The sequence below is a fragment of the Antedon bifida genome, chromosome 9, assembly GCF_963402885.1.
Source record: "Antedon bifida chromosome 9, ecAntBifi1.1, whole genome shotgun sequence".
Classification (NCBI taxonomy): Eukaryota; Metazoa; Echinodermata; class Crinoidea; order Comatulida; family Antedonidae; genus Antedon; species Antedon bifida.
Genome location: NC_136234.1, coordinates 15,011,132 through 15,027,107, shown reverse-complemented (window position 1 = coordinate 15,027,107; position 15,976 = coordinate 15,011,132). Strand labels below are relative to the sequence as shown.

The following is a 15,976-nucleotide window of genomic DNA, read 5'->3' as shown; positions in this document are numbered from 1 at the left end:
TAACCGACGTCTCGTGGAATGGTGAGGTATGCATGGGCGTTGCCGCCCACCTGAGGGCGTGGCGCATGGGCGGTACCACTGTCTTGGAGGGGAGTTCATGAATAAAATTTTACTTTTCGGTTATGTTCTCCCCTTGAAGGGGAAAAGGCCTATGTCGGTTCATCCAGGTAAGCTATCACTCATAGACTACCAACACCACTATTGGTTTGTGTAATTTCATACAGCGGTGAGTGGTTTGGTTTTTTTTCTGGGAAATCCATTTTATTGCATTCTTTAGGTTCTCTGTTTTTCAAGACGGTTTGGACTGTGGGTGTAATTTTTTGGTAGTTACCTGGTACCTCCTAGTGTCCTGATGGTGGAAGGGGTTGAAGCCGGATATTCTAGGCTGAAGATTATTCATTTGATCATCTGTTTTAATCTATCTATCTACATCTATATTTCCTCCATGTTTTAACCATTAATTTATTAGGCTTGTTTGTGCTTTTGATTGTCAATGTTTCAAACTGACTATTGACACCAACATTTTGTCTAATCAGAATATCTAACTATATGCTTCTATTTTTATTGAGTTTTCAACACTCTGTGTACTGTCTGCTGTGTATAAATCATGTTACTCTTGACTATCTGAGGTCTTTTGTGTGTTTAACCTGTGTATTACTACCGAGCCTCAAGCTGTAGTACTCGTAAATAGTTTAAACTTCATTCAGAGTAGGGTGCTTGGCTTTTTAGCATTAATTAGTGTTTTAAAGTTTCTTAATACTAGAATCTCTTCTGGTGATGGGTATTTACAATTTTTATACTAAATTTTCATTCGATAGATAACCTTTACTAGATTTAAAATGTGTCGTATAAAATTGATAGAGTAGAATGTGTGGTGTTTTCTCAGGGTCGTGCGGTAGTCTTAAAGAAACGGATGATGGTCAACCTGTGTGGTATGTGTCGTCTATGAGTCAAGAAGGTAGGTAGTTCGGTTTGCTGATCCTAACCTTTTAATAACACAGTTCTATGCTGCTTCAAGTCCCACTCACATCAGCTAATAATTAATATCGTATTAATTTGTTTGTGTCTACTGCTATGAAAGATAGAGGTGGATTTTTCAGCATGAAATGATAGCTTATGTGAAGTAACTACCCTTACTGCTGTTTATAAGGAGTTGCAGATATAACCACATAGTTCTATCAAAGAAAACACTTTTGCACTCAAAGTGGTTACAACCACTGGCAAATAGCATGAAATTAACAACCTCTCATTATCCTGTATTATCTTCAAAAACATCATTTTATTTATTTTTTCATCATCAATAACATCACATTATAATGACAAACAGCATCATTGTCATCACCATCATCATTATCACCAACTTAATCATTGTCATTATCATCATCGTCATCATTATCACCAACATAATCATTGGCATTATCATCGTCATTATTATCACCAACATAATCATTGTCATCATCATCGTCATTATTATCACTAACATAATCATTGTCATTATCATCATTGTTATCATTATCACCAACATAATCATTGCCATTATCATCATCGCCATAAACATAATCATTGCCATTATCATCATCGTCATTACCATAAACATAATCATTGTCATCATTGTCATCATCATTGTCATCATATCACCAACATAATCATTGCCATTATCATCATCGTCATTACCATAAACATAATCATTGCCATTATCATCATCGTCATTACCATAAACATAATCATTGTCATCATCATCATCATTGTCATCATCACCAACATCATTACTATCACCATTGTCGTCATCATAATTTCTGTTATACCTCTTACTAATATAATGCTATGACTTAAATATACTACTATTTTTGCCACTAACAACACTAGCCAGAGTGACATCATTGTCTGATGTCTATTTTAAGCACTGTATTACTTTTAACTGATATTTGTGAATTTTTTTGTTTAGTCGTTTTTAAAATGTGTAGTATAATCACACATTAACAACCATCTATATATACTTCATTTAATTATGGAAACTATAAGTACTTACAAGTAACGGTAAAAGAGATGTCCTTAGCTGCAAAAAGGAAAGTTTTTAACACTTTAATGTTAAGTGGCTAGATTTCTAAGAATTTATATATAGTCAACACTCTCAAAACTGGAAAATTTCCCAAAACCATCCATACATTTGAGTCTACTCTATTTGAATAAAGAATGTTCTTAGGGTGGGTACAATTTTAAATGATTCAAACTTGAGCATTACAATTGTACGGCGACCCCGCCCACATCTGCACAGCTTAACAGCATTCATGTGCACCCATCGCTATCTACATGTAAATGGAAAGTAAATCCAGTACAGCTAGAAGATTATACCAACTAGTCATGTTGGAAATATTTATTATTTTTGTAATTTTTTTAGTTTTTGTTTCTTATTGATAACAATTATTTTATTATTTAGTTTCAGTATTGATTGTACGACGCCCGTCCTTCCATAGTTCCAATTCTGCCGGTCAATATGCTTGACTAACATACACAGTACAGTGTTTGTAATCTCTCTAACAAAATTCCGCGTCTAACAAGTGTTCTATTTAACATAATAAATTCAACAATTTGTAATATTAAATTAACACGATGCGATACTAAAACATTTAACATCAGAAACGTTAAATTTGATTACTTTTATATAATAATTATTTTTTATCAACATTGTCATGTTCTCGTCATCATCATTGTCATCATCATTGTCATCAACATCACTAATGGTGTCAGTGAGTTTGCACAAAATTGTTCCGATTGACCGAGCAGGTCAATTGATTTGCATGAATGAGCACATTACAACATGTACAATGCAGTACAAATGTCTAAAAGGTGCTTATTTCAATTAACATAATTGAATGCAAGAGGTTTGCCATACTATCATAGTACATTTCTCATCATTATCATCCTCGTTATCATAATCATTATTACCATTTCTACTATCGACTTATTATGAAAACTTGGACAATTTTGATTTTAGTATTTTTGTTTTTTTTTATTTAATTTGTCAACCGTTTTCAAATTTAATATACTGTATGTATACATTAAAAAGATAAATCTAGATATTCCTTATGGGTGTTTCCATTCAAGAATTGTCTTGTATCTATTTCAGGAAAAACGTTTTTTAACAATTTGTTGCTACTGTACCAGGGCAGATCCGTTAATAAAATCCTGGATTTCACCTTGTTCTAGATTAATGCACATCAACAAATATTATAACATAAGATTACATTGTATACATAGGAGAGAAAATATAAAGAGGACATTTAATTGACTTTTGTTCCTCGTTATACCAGTTAAAATTTAGATTCCATGAAAAGTGTGGGTGGAGTAGAGATTGGAGTTTTTTATCAACAGGTTACAGGTGGGCATACCACTATAACTAGGGGAGAAAATACAGTACAAGAAGTATATTATTTAATAGTACGCGTTGGTGCCTAGTGCCATTTTAGAACTGAATGTATGTTTTGCATTTGTAATTCAAGCTTTACTCCATGATTCAAGGAAGAACAATGTGTATTTATCATGGAACTGTAATGTTTACCCATATCTATCTATAGGTTGAAATTAATTCAAAGTGGCCTTTAGATTTCTTTGTAATACTATATTAGGTTGTTTAAATTGCACATACAGTACTAACAAATTTAAAGAATAAAACTCATTCAAATCTGATCTCATGTTTAGGTTCAGTCAACCTATTATCTAAAACTACTTTTAGCGCTCACATGTTATAAACAATCAGTTTTTTTTTTAAAGTTGGAATTTCTGAGTGTCTAGATTTAGATCATTTGTTATTGGTGTATAATTGGGGTTGGTTATACCAGGGAAGAGTGCACACTCTTCCCTAGTTATACTGTATAGGGTTAAGATTCTTGCCTATTTCCAAGCTCCTGGGTTCAAATCCTAAATGAGTAGAATTAGATTAGAAAATATTAATGTAATTCTCATCCTGTGACTGATTGATATTGTATGGATCATTTGTGTGTAAAGCACTTGGAAACAATGTATTAGACGATATAAGACTACCATTATTATTATTATAAATGCTGAAAACAAAAAACAAAACAAAAATATAAAAAAAATAAGATAAACAATTTAATGAATATTCGTTAATATCTACTTGTTGTTTTCATTCAATTTATAATAGAATAAAAGCTGACCATATGTTTATGCTGTGGTTTGTAAATTTTAATATGTTACTTACTGTGGACTCTGCCAAAATTAAAATTCTCTTATAACCGTAGACACTCCCAACCCATTCAAAAGGCATTATATGACTTTAACACAGGAGACCAGATATTTTGGCCAGACGAAGAGTTAAAGGAAGAGTTAACTGAAATTAAATTTTAATTATATTTTTATATTCAAATTATCCCAGAAAATATTATTATTGATTTTTGAAAGAAATATTGACCTGATAAAACTGCAAAAGAAAAACACTGTTGACCAGAAGTCCTTTGTCTTGTGTTTCTGGTTAAATTAGCTGTTTACCTTGTTGTTTATTTATAAACAAATCATTGTTTTTGTTAAATTTGTTCTGGTAAAAGTGAATAATTATATTGAAATTTTAAAATATATTCAAAAATTGATTTTATCTGCCTTTATTTTTTAAGTTTTGAATCGAGTAATTTTTTATTTAGCTATTATATCTAAATTTTTGTAATCCGATAGTACTTCACTGTAGGTTAATTATCTATCCCTATGAGTTTTATAACAACAATGGTTTGTGGATAATCATAGGTAATTAGCTGTATGGTATTATGTAATACTAAATTACCAATTTCCACTGTAATTCATGCATTGTTGAAACAGCCACTGATTCAATTTCAACGATGTTTTGTTAACATTCAAACTAATGTCTTGCCTGTGAAATGATGATGGCGCTATGAAGGTTTTCAGCTATTCTAATGTACCTAAGATGATATAAGCTGATAAGATATGTTTTATTACTATATTGTGGAATACATACAGCTGGCTATTATTTATGTCTAACCAAGGAGGTTAGTTATTTTAGATACACTGAGAGGCTCCTTAAGTTTTTGTATTTTGTGGCATTTGATAATGTGTACATTCAATTTCGTATTTATTATTTGGAATCCTTCATGGTTGATGGTTAGACATAGACAGATAACCATTATAATATCTCTATGCACAAACTAGCATTTAAAACCTTAGGTTCTCGAGATTTAAATTTTTTTTCTGTGGCTGTGAAAACTGTAAATTGGAATTGTGGGCTGGCTGCAAACAATGATGGTTTCTCTGTACGTATTAGCAAACTTGTAATTTGCGACGACTTTGCCTAGACCTAGAACCCACCAAAACCGTGTTTTTTTTTTCTGCGAGAAGGAAACATGTTCAACTTCCCACAAAATAAATTGACATGGCCTGACATGTTTCTAGGTCATTGGTCGTCTCAAAAGCTCTTTTATATTAATATCTGTACTGTATCAACCATATTACAGTTTGTCATCTTCTATACATTGAGGTAGGGAGTGTTCGTATAGAAGTTCAATAGGAGAATAATGTATATGTTTGTAAGCCCACTTGGTATGGTAATTCAAGAAGTAATGATATTAAAACACATTACACATTAAAATATGTAAAATAATTAATTTAGCATTTTCTGAATTAACAGAAATTATTGATATTACCGTATATCCTCTGGTATAATCCCACGCCTTAGAACACAGAATTGGGTCGACTTTGGGGACGGGGGTGAGGTGGAACTATACCTGGGGAAACCCTAGTTCAAGCATTTCATGTAAAAACTCATCCTAACTAGCCAGACCAAAGGTCAATACTATACTAATACTACTATACCCGGATATGTTTGTGACTTATTGTAAGGGGTAGAATTAGAAGTGGGATTACACCCGAGGATATACGGTAATATTTAACTATTAAAACCTGAGAAATTCAAACTAAGTCTTGATTATTGGAACTTGTTTGTGTCAACAGGAGATGATGAATTTCCTGAAAAGCCTACATCAGTTGATGAGGATCAGGAAACCAGTAGTTCGTTAGCGGAGAGCATCACAAGTGAATTTGAAAACGTTGAAGAAAAAGAGGAAGGTAGTAGTACACCAGATACCGAAAGTACTCCGCAACCATTGAGGTAAACTACAGTGAAGCTTGGTTTCCACTAGCGACGCAACGCAAGGACGTAACGTATGTAATTTGACCAATCACAAGCGATGGATGGAACATTGGCTTGTCATTAGTCAACTTGCTTGCAGTGCGCGTACATCCTTCCGTTGTGTCTCTAGTTGGAACCACGCTTTAGGTATACCATTGCTACAAGGCAAAAGAAAAATTGCCAAAACCATAGACAGAGACAGAAATATAGAAATATACCAATTCCAAATTCTGTTTTAAATAATATGTCTTATTTATCGCTTCATGCATAAAGCGTCTTATATTATTACCCCGGTTATATTTGGATCAAACACAAATGAAAACATACTCCCATAATGCAGCCTTAGTGCAGTTGTGTTTTTACCTTTATACCGGGTACCCATTTGTACAACTGGGTAGAGAGAGGCAATGTAGGTAAAGTGTCTTGCCTATTAAGGACACAAGCAATGCGATGGGCATTGTACTTGAACTCCCAGTAGTCCAACACATTCTGTCACACATCCTTTCTTGGTCTTCATATAGTAGTTGCATTTTTCTTATATTATATTATAACATTTTTAAACTGGTTCTACATCTGTAATGAATGAATGGGTATAATTCCCTACCTAAGATTTTAAAGGAATATATATCTGGATCAAGATTTTGACCCATAACCCGGGATTAGGAATGTGAATCTTATCACCAACCTTTAGTCTAATATATTTAAGCAATTTATTTTTTTTTTCTTTCAGTCCAAACGAGAGTAACAACATTCCCCTGATGCGTATTGTGCAATCTATAAAACAGACAAAGAGAAAAGGATCGCAAGTCCTTAAAGAAGGCTGGATGGTACACTATACCAGTAGAGACAATATGGTAAAATATTTTCTTACTTTTAATTTAAAACTGTGAATATGCTTACGAAAATCCTCCGTATCCAGCGTCTGCCTCTTCCAATTATTCGTTATTCTTCAAAAGGCAAAATCAAACCAAACAATTGAAAACCTGTTGTATACTTTACCCTACATGCAAAGGGTAAAATGTGAAAGTTCAGGCTAAAATTAATATTGAAACATTAAAAAAAATAGGTCAGTGGCGGATCTAGAGGGAGTAGGGTGTGAATATGGTGGCTAATCATCCTCCTTAATTCTAAAAAAAAAAGAAAAAAAGATGCAACCAACCCGCGACCGTCGCTAGACGTGTATTCAACACTCCTGACTCTTTTAATTAAGAAGAGTAGGCCTAAAGCTAGGGTTAGCATTATAGTTGTGTAAATAGGCCTACATAGTGAAAGAGCTAAGAGTTTAATTTCTATTTATGAATTAAAGAGTTTAAAAAGCAAATGTGATTTAAAATCTTGGGAAAATACCCACAAATGAGTTATTTTCAAAACATGCAGGTACATTAGCATCAAATTATGCAATAAAAAGTAAGATTCTTGGAAGTCAAGCAGTGCTTTGACAGTGATTTATTTTCATTTTCCAAGAAAATTTGTTTCATTATTGTTTTAATTAAACTAATAATAATATTTAATATTTTTTTTACAATTCATCTTGCCAGGAGCAAGTAATAGGCATGAGCCCAAACAGAAAACTGCTCTTACTCCATCAAAAATTAAGCCTCCCAGACGGGGAATTGAACCCCGGTCTTCTGCGTGACAGGCGGAGATACTTACCACTATACTATAATTTAATGTGGTGTAAATCTCTAGGTTTTATTATGATATAACATCTAGCTTTGTGAGTTTATTTTAAGTTCTGTCTACATTGTCAAACTAGTAGTTTGACAAAAAAGTGCCCAAATATGGTAGTAATATGCCCAAATATGGTAGTGATATAACATCATGTCCACATATGGGCACATCAAATTTTTTTGTCACATAATGTTTGATAGTGTAGAACAGGCTTATTTTAGGCTAATGTGGGTTGAAGAATATCTCTATGATTATGGTGAAAATTGAATTCAGCCAAGATTCATATTAATTATGCTTCAAATCCATTTTATCATAAAATTACTGTACCAATTAAAATACTGCTTCTTGCAGTACTGCAGTACCAGTATTCTGTAATCAAAATACAAAATACCTTCACAGCCACTTCATAGTGAATAACCATTACCAGCACTTAAAAATGACCATGCTCCCGACTGTGAAAGTTGCTGGTGGGCGAGATATCCCTTTGTAATGATGATGTTGGATGGTCAATGTTATCTAAAGTGTTCATTTTCAATAATAAAAGACCAATTATAATAGATTGTGCATTAGTTGTAGATTAGAACCTAATTACTCTGGAAAGTGGTGCGGTTAGCCTTGACAAATTTTTCCCACTGTTGTGTATTTGTGATTTGCACAAAGTGTTTGTAGGCTTCAAGCATGTTAATACAACTAGGAGAACATTTAAAAGCATTTGGCTTGTCCAGTTAGAAAGGTATGCTTGACCAGTTACAAAGGTGTGCTTGACCATAATGGATCAAACAGATTTGATATTTTTGCACTGATTTGCAATATCAAGGAAGCCTAACTTATTTGGCTATGCAAGGTACATGCTATAGATGCAATCTATTGTATTGCGAGAGAGACAAGTGCAAGGAAGCCTAACTCATTTGGCTACGCGAGGTACATGCAATAGACACAATCTATTGTATTGCGAGAGAGGCAAGTGCAAGGAAGCCTAACTCATTTGGCTACGTGAGATACATACAATAGATACAATCTATTGTATTGCGAGTGAGACAATTGCCAAGGAAGCCTAACTTTGAAGTATTTTGAATCCCTATGTGTGGGGTAACTAGTGAGACATTTTGAATGCCAAGTACTTTGAATCAACTGGATGCATGTGATGCCTAATATACAAGCTAGTGACATTTTGAAATACCATGTTACATACAGTACTTGCTATTAATTTGTGTTGGTCTGTGATCTGAGCGATAATAGTTATTTTGAATACCCTATTTATAAAAAAAGTTGTAAAATCAATTTGAATTAGACAGTAGATGAGCTAGCCTACAGAAGAACTTTGAACCAAACATGGCAAACTCTGCCCTACTCTTTCAAAATATTTTATTATGCAATCTGATTTTCAGTTTTTAGAGACGTAGATTTGATATTTCATTTTTCCAATTTTTTTTTCTTAAAATGTGGAATTACAGCGGAAGAGGCACTATTGGAGATTGGACAGCAAAGCAGTAACAATGTATCAGAGTGATAATACTACAAGATACTACAAGGTAAGACACTGCTTTGTCTACACTATCAAACTAAAAAAAGTGTGATGTGCCCAAATATGGTAGTGATATGCCCAAACATGGTAGTGATATGACATCATCATGAACATATATGGGCATATCACATTTTTTTGTCACATAAAGTTTGATTGTGTAGACAGAGTTTTACTGTTTTAATCTATTAGAATTTCCTAATTTAAACCCTTCATTTGTTGTACAAATGTTGCCACAAGGAGGTTTGGTGACATATACTGTACGATATAATGATATATAAGCAGCCAAAATGATGAAAATATACACAAACTAGAAGGGCAATAAGAGAGGGCAAACCTCCGTCTAGGTATATGAACATTTAATGACGTGTTCCCATACAGCTATGAAACCATACTTTAAAATCTTATGAAAATCGGGTAATAACTTTTTGAGTAATCCTGCTAATAAATACAGAAAGAAACACAAATATAACCCTACTCTGGTACAGATTCAAGTAACAATCTTCATATACATCTGGTAGCCATTGACATAAAGTTGGCATTTGGCTATTTTTGAAGAATATGCAACAGACATTGCAATAATTTACACAAAGTAATCCCTAACAAACAAATATGTTTTCATTTACGCTAATGTAGATTCAATATTGTAGCAAGTTGTTTGCGCATTCTGACCTTATATTATTGTTGTTTTTATCTTAATTAACATCTGAAGTATCTACTGTATTGTGCATCCTTTGGTTCTATCTAATTTACATTGTCAAAACACAATGGCCATATATTTTTAAATTTTAATTAAGCTGAATTCTTTGAAGCCACATTCACACTGAACTTGGATTCAATCTAAGCGTTTTATATCACACATGCACATGTATGTTTTGTTTAGAATCCGGAATGATTTAGTGTGAACTGTTTCTATTTCTAAACCCCACACAATTTTTGTTTTTATCTGGCCACCGGACTGGAATTCAAGCTCAATGCGACCATAGCTTGAACATAGCTTAAACTGTTTACGTTTTTTTTTCAGGAAATACCTTTATCAGAAATTCTCTGCGTAGAGGCAACAAAGAGCACTGCCGCTCCTGAGACCCGTGCTAGCCACTACTTCGAGATTCACACGAAAGGTGTTATTTACTACATAGGAGATATACGTAGACCCAGCACAGAACCATCGGACCGTAACATGGCGGAAACAGGACATGGAATCACGGCAGCTAGGTCATGGGAAAAATCAATCCGTCAGGCACTGATGCCAGTTACTCCACAACAGAGCTCAACAAGTGTAACTAGTACATCCAGTAACGGTAACTATCTATACTTTTGTGTTTATATTGTTATATATGTATTACTTGAATTCAACAGAATTTACGATTGTCTACATCTCACATTTTCCTGTCATACACTTGGCAGGAAACTCATGTATTTAAAAAAATTCTCTGGTATAATCTCACCAACTAGAACATGATAGTGGGCCGACTTTCGGGGTGGGACTATACCCCGGGAATCCCTGATTCAGGAAAAAACATGATTGTTAAGCATTTCTTGTAAAAACAATTCTGAACTGGCTAGAAAGAGGCCTACATCAAGACCAAAAGTCAATACTCAGGGATATGTCTGTTTGTGAAATCGGACATAAGGTAGGGAGGTGGGATTAGACCAGAAGTGGGATTATACCTGAGGATATACGGTAATCATGTATTTCTGTTTTTAGGTGTGCCTACCACTGCGTCAAAGTCTTCTCATTACATATTTAACCATGAAGATAGTGAAGAAGAGAAAAAAGATATAAGTCAAGTGTATCAGATATTTCCAGATGAAATCTTGGGATCTGGCCAATTTGGGATCGTTTATGGAGGTAGAGTTATTTTATTTTAAATATTCATTCATGCATTCATCTTTTTATTTTGGAAATACCATGATGACATAATATATCCATAACAAAAAAGAAACTTAATCTAAAAATTCATTGTACAGATAACAAAAAAAAAGAATTGAGGTTGTACAGAAACATAAAAATACGACAACCAAATACAACAGTAGGCTTACTTGGTATTACTATTTAACTATTAAAAAGGAGTGTGTAACCATTCTTGACATTTCTTTCAAATCAGGTGTACATCGAACATCAAGTAGGTCCGTTGCGATTAAGGTTATTGACAAACTACGATTCCCAACCAAACAAGAAACGCAGCTTAAAAACGAGGTGGCTATTCTTCATGTAAGTAATCTATTTCTATTGCTTGAAGGTTTGCATGGCGAAATCAAATGTTGATATAAAGTTTATGGTACACCACATATTTTAGTTCTGAAAAGAACTGTTGAGTTTCTCGACGTTTTGCTTTGATAGTCCTCGCTCCGAAAAACTCAACAGTTCTTTTCAGAAGTAATATACGTGGTGTACCACAAACTTTATATCAACATAATCTATTTCTCTTTTTTTTAAAATCTTTTGTGTGCTCGTCCCACCTTTAATGCAATACACCATACTAGTCTGAGACATATCGGAACTTATATGACTAGATTCCTCCATAATTTCTTATCTACCAGTTTTTCTTTTACATACCAGTATCCGTATGTGAGTGCTGGTCTAACATGTTGCGCAAGCCCATGTTTTGGCTGCCACAGTAGAACATCTGCAATAATTTCTTCTTTATTGCGAAGACAGTGTCCTGCAAATGTCAGTCTTCTTCTGCATATAGTACTGTATATATGTTTCCTTTAAATTCATCTTACAGAAAGTTCGTCATTGTGGCGTTGTTAATTTGGAGGGAATGTTTGAAACTCCAGAACGTGTGTTTGTTGTAATGGAGAAACTAAAAGGAGACATGTTAGAAATGATTTTATCTAGTGTAAAAGGCAGACTAGATGTTCGAGTAACCAGGTTTCTTATTCATCAGGTAAATGAAAAGAGAGAGTAAAGCCCTGTCTACACTATCAAACTTTATGTGAACATAATAAATGTGATATGCCCATATATGGATATGATGATGTCATGTCACTATCATATTTGGGCATATCACTACCATATTTGGGCACATCACACTTTTTTTGTCAAACTAGTTTGATAGTGTAGACAGGGCTTTATAGAGAACAAGTTAACCTGTAAACAGTGAAGAAAATAAAGTCGGTTGAACATTTTTAAGAGTAAAAACCAAAACCTCACTGTTTTTATTAAAAATATCATAATTTGTTGAACTTGGTGAAGATTCATGTGTCCTACAGATGTCCATATTTTCTTGACCCTTCAGTGTCCAATCTATTGCCTTTAGTCTTACAGATGCAGATTAGTATTACTAGATCAAGAATTTGAATATTTGTTTTCTAGTTGAAATGTTATTAATTCTATTGATAACTTTATTTTTTCCCTTTAGATTTTAGTAGCATTGAAATTTCTACACATAAAGAATATTGTTCACTGTGATCTGAAACCAGAGAATGTTCTATTATCATCAGAGGGTGATTTTCCCCAGGTAAGTTGTTAATTTCATCTTCATAGTACATAACTCGGATATATTTTCAACGACTAAAAAAAATTTGTTGAAATATGCTATTTTAATATTCACAAAGTAGTTATTCACTTAGACCAAAAGTTGGATCGAAAAAAAGAAATTTACCTATAAAAAAAAAAGTTAAATTGAGGTTGGGTTTTTGGTTGAATTTAACCATTTATTTTGTCTTAGTGAAAACATTTTCTACGAAAGTGATTAACTTGATTAAAACTGAGAAATTGCCTATTCAAAGTCTTTTTTTTAAATTAATTTTCACTTTTTGGAGGACAATGCATCTTTAAATAGTACTCTGTAGTAAATAGATAACTAACTTTTAAAAATAAATTGTTGTTTTTGTTGCTTACAAAATTTTGGCTGGCACTATATATGAATATTGTAATGATGTTACTGTATATGTTATAGAGTTGTAGTACAACTATTGCTATATACCAATAAATGGCTAAAGCTGTGTCTACACTATCAAACTTTATGTGACCTTCTTTCAGGTGAAATTATGTGATTTTGGATTTGCCAGAATCATAGGAGAGAAGTCCTTCAGGAGGTCAGTGGTTGGTACGCCAGCGTACTTAGCACCGGAAGTGCTTAGGAACAAATGTTACAATAGATCGCTGGATATGTGGTCTGTTGGCGTTATTATTTATGTAAGGTAAATGTCATTTTAGAAAATATTTTATTTTTCTGCAACCTGACGGATTGTTTTTAAAAAATTTTGCCCCCCCCCCCCCTCTAATCTATAATGCTGGATCCGCCCCTGGTTAATACTGTTATATCTTTTTCTACCAGCTTAAGTGGTACCTTTCCATTCAATGAAGATGAGGAGATAACGGATCAGATACACAATGCTGCATTCATGTTCCCTCCGAATCCATGGAAGGAGATATCAGATGAAGCCATAGACCTGATAGGGAATCTGTTACAAGTGAAAATTCGCAAAAGATATTCAGTTGATAAGTGTCTATCACATGCTTGGCTTCAGGTAAGCATTTGTTAAGTATTGTTTTTTGTGTAAACAATACGTAAATGTCTTTGTTTTCTGTGATTTCTAGATCATGACAGTTTTTAGACTGATGGATGGAGAGACAAGATAGTATGACCAACAAGATGCCAGCATAGACAAGGAAGATAATTCAATTTAACTTCAATACAGATAAACTGTCCAAATAAAACATATACTATAAAGCCCAACATTTTTGCAGATTTTACATTTTTAACTATTTCGCGACCTTTTATTTTCGTGATTTTAGTTTCTTGTGTAATATGTTTAACCAAATTGTATTTAATGTATTTGTATTTAGGCTAGGCCTGGCTAACTAAGCCTAGGCTAGGCCTGGCTAACTAAACCTAGGCTAGGCCTGATCGACTGTAAACAAGATAAAAGAAATACAAAGCATTATATGACAAGCGTCACGGAGAGAGGACCAAGAATTATTTGTTGATGAGATGAGATAGCACGATATTTTAGAGGTCTTTTCTCGGCGATGGGATGACTATAATATTGATATTTAAATAAATATCTTGATGTGTATGGTGTTATGCACGTAATTTCGCCATACAATCCCAACTATACATTATTAGAACATATGATCTTTAACCTTATTATGATACTACTATTATATGTAAAGCACATTACGTATCCAGTGTTAAACTAATCTGATTTATAATCTAATCTTTTCCAGAACTATACGCTTTGGAAAGATTTACGCAAACTGGAATCAGAAGTTGGTGAACGATACCTCACACACGAGAGCGACGATGCACGATGGGAGAATTATGCACGTGAATATGGAGACAAGGAACCGCCCACAAACCGTGTACAGCTCAGTCCCGGACGTCATCTGGACCGTATCAGCACATTATAGAGAAGACAAAATTTTGAAATATACACTCTGTAATTTTGAAAGACAAGCATGGAACTTGGATACCATACAGAAATAGCATTGTGGCACACAAGTGCTGGATAATTCCAGGTTGCCATGGAGATGATAAACAATGTTTCCTAATTTGCCCTATTTGAAGCCATCAGGGAATTACGGAATAGTTTATGCACAAGAATACAAGATACAACTATCTTCACATTCAAGTGTGGTATTACCTTTTGGACAGATTCGAAAAAGTATTGAAAACGTCAGGTTGGCAAAAGCCCTATACAGAGTAAACCTTTCGTGATTTTTTGCAGTTTTTGAACATTTTAATGCATTTCTGCTGTAGTTTTCTGCAGCATTAGCATATGTATAAATATATAGATGCTGAATGTCACTATTATGCCGCCTTGATACATGATTGTATCAATGGCTATAGAGTTTCAAATTGTGTCGTCGCAACAAGTGACAGCTCCTTTCATTTTACATTGCATACTTCCCCACTCATATGACATTTATTTATCAAAATGAAATTCTCCTTCATTCAAAAAGTAAATTACATTGCATTACATACAATTGTTTTCTGTAAGAAATATTTAAAATTCTAAAAACATGACATTCATACATAAAAAATGATGCTATCTGTGGTATATTTATTACAGATATAAAAAGAAGACTAGAAACAGTAGAGAATGTTCGTATGCTTACAAACAGGTCAGTGATGTGATAACTTCCGCGACTACGCAAATTTGAAAAGATTCTGAACAGATTTTGTATCACGAAAAAAGTGTTCAATAATGCAATGAATGTATAATTACACATTGAATTGTCATTAAAAAATGTTCACAATTCGATTAAAATCGGCAAGCATATATCTACGACACCTAATGGCTGTGCTCAACAGAAAATCTTTTGAGTATTTTTTCATTCGTATAGTAAACAATGAATATCGCAAACTTTTTCGTTGGGCTACCAATTTGTTCACCAATCGGCAAGCATATATCTACGACACCTAATCGCTGTGCTCAACAGAAAATCTTTTGAGTATTTTTTCATTCGCATAGTAAACAATGAATATCGCAAACTTTTTCATTGGGCTACCAATTTGTTCACCAATTGGCAAGCATATATCTACGACGCCTAATCATTGTGCTCAACAGAAAATCTTTTGAGTATTTTTTCATTCGCATTATGGCAAGCTTTTTCGTTGAGTACAACTCAACACTCAAAATACTCTGTTAACTAAATACTCAACACAAAAACTATA

The 15,976-nt window shown here is 33.6% G+C and overlaps 1 protein-coding gene across 4 annotated transcripts in view; it reads left to right on the top strand.

Annotated features, from left to right (window-relative positions):
* The window catches only part of LOC144852516 (serine/threonine-protein kinase D1-like), a 29,709-nt gene extending 14,596 nt beyond the window's left edge, over positions 1-15,113 (top strand). For 2 of the 4 annotated variants that reach the window (XM_078710363.1, XM_078710362.1), the window contains exons 7-18: positions 887-958; positions 5,974-6,130; positions 6,882-7,005; positions 9,277-9,354; positions 10,369-10,645; positions 11,053-11,196; positions 11,453-11,559; positions 12,077-12,238; positions 12,713-12,811; positions 13,336-13,496; positions 13,634-13,826; positions 14,527-15,113. In XM_078710363.1, coding sequence (XP_078566489.1) covers positions 887-958; positions 5,974-6,130; positions 6,882-7,005; positions 9,277-9,354; positions 10,369-10,645; positions 11,053-11,196; positions 11,453-11,559; positions 12,077-12,238; positions 12,713-12,811; positions 13,336-13,496; positions 13,634-13,826; positions 14,527-14,709 — 1,757 coding nt within the window. In that variant the 3' untranslated portion in view covers positions 14,710-15,113. The remainder of the gene's footprint in view (positions 1-886; positions 959-5,973; positions 6,131-6,881; positions 7,006-9,276; positions 9,355-10,368; positions 10,646-11,052; positions 11,197-11,452; positions 11,560-12,076; positions 12,239-12,712; positions 12,812-13,335; positions 13,497-13,633; positions 13,827-14,526) is intronic. The other 2 variants (XM_078710364.1, XM_078710365.1) reach the window with 2 other exon arrangements.
* The last annotated feature ends 863 nt before the right edge of the window (positions 15,114-15,976 follow it).